The sequence below is a fragment of the Tupaia chinensis genome, unplaced genomic scaffold (assembly GCF_000334495.1).
Source record: "Tupaia chinensis unplaced genomic scaffold, TupChi_1.0 Scaffold000159_1, whole genome shotgun sequence".
In the NCBI taxonomy this organism is placed as follows: Eukaryota; Metazoa; Chordata; class Mammalia; order Scandentia; family Tupaiidae; genus Tupaia; species Tupaia belangeri.
The window spans coordinates 2095761-2097058 of record NW_006159630.1 but is presented as its reverse complement, the minus strand read 5'-3'; the positions used below and the strand labels follow the sequence as shown (position 1 = coordinate 2097058).

At 66.6% G+C, this 1298-nt stretch overlaps 1 protein-coding gene across 1 annotated transcript in view; it reads left to right on the top strand.

Moving 5' to 3' along the window:
- ENDOV (endonuclease V) overlaps positions 1–1298 on the top strand; it is a gene marked incomplete in the record, with an annotated part of 15708 nt that overhangs the window by 4566 nt on the left and 9844 nt on the right. Inside the window, 1 exon segment of the mRNA XM_027770743.1 lies at positions 710–822. Within this exon segment, the coding sequence (XP_027626544.1) occupies positions 710–822 (113 nt within the window).

Here is a 1298-nt window from a genome sequence, read left to right as displayed (position 1 = left end):
GGGCCCCCGCCAGCCCGCCGTGGCCACTGCCTCTCTGGGCTCCTTGGTCAGGCCACCCTTACTCCCCACCTGCCTTTTCTTCCCTGCCACTCCGCCACCTTGCCTCCCCCGCAGTGCCGGCTCTGGCCCAAACCCAGGGACCATCATCCATCCAGAGGGCGAGTCCAGTAGAGCCTTGCACCCATGGCCTCCCTGCATCTGCCAATCAGGCCCTGGCCCTGACCCAGAGAGGAGGGCCCGCTCCTGCCTCTGATGCCCAGGGAGGAGGCTGCTTCACCCTCAGAGAGGAACTGGGGTGGGGCACGGTAGCGAGCAGCACCCAGAAGGGCCCTTTTGGCCAGTAGTCATGAGCGCTGCTCGGCCACTGCCCTCAGAGCCTGGGAGTGCAGAGCCAAAGGGCGTGGTCCCAGGCCATTGGCCGGCCCAGATCGTGGGCATTGGCCTATGGCAGCTGTGAAGGGGTGAGGAGGCTGGAAGGTGCTGGAAGGAAGGAGAAGCAGCCACCCCTACCCCTCACCAGCTTCACACCCACGAAGTCAGGCAGAGGGCCTGTCCAGGTCGACCTAGGTCCCAGGTCTGGTGTCCACAGGCCTCTTGTTGTCCACGGACCTCTCCCAGCCTCGTGCCCCTGCCCTGTCTCCAGGCTGCTTGGCTTACTGCTGCCTGACCGACCCCTCCACTCCAGCCTCATGAGCCTCTGCCCTGGCAGGCTTCGGTGTGGCCTGCCACCTGGGCGTCCTTACGGATCTCCCCTGCGTTGGGGTGGCCAAAAAGCTCCTGCAGGTGGATGGACTGGAGAACAGCCCCTGGCACAAGGAGCAGGTGAGGAGGCCGGGCCTGGGGCTCCGCCGACGGCCTGGGGTGGTGACAAGGGAGCACCCGCATCGTGGGCACTTCTGGCCCAGCCCTTACCTGTCGACCCGTCCTCAGGTCCACAGAGCCTGACCTGGACGCTGGGTCATGGTGAGGGTCGCCGGCTTCCCCTGCTCCCTGTGGCACCCCACTCGGGGCAGAGTCCTGTAGTTACTGGGGACAGGACAGGCATCCCAGTACCCCAGCCTCAGAACCCGCCCAGGGGCTTCCACCCTCAGCCTGCCTTGTCTGTCTCCACCGCATCTCCCTCCTCCAGCCCCGTGCTGGCCCTGGGGCCCTGGGACCCTGGAATTGGAACCCTGGAGGGGCTCCGCCCCTCTGTCTGCAGACTGGTGTGTTCCAGCAGTGGGGACCCGTCCAGCCTTCCTCCTCCCTTGGGACTGGCTGGGTTGCTTTGGAGGGGGTGCCCTGCCCCCCCCAAGCTG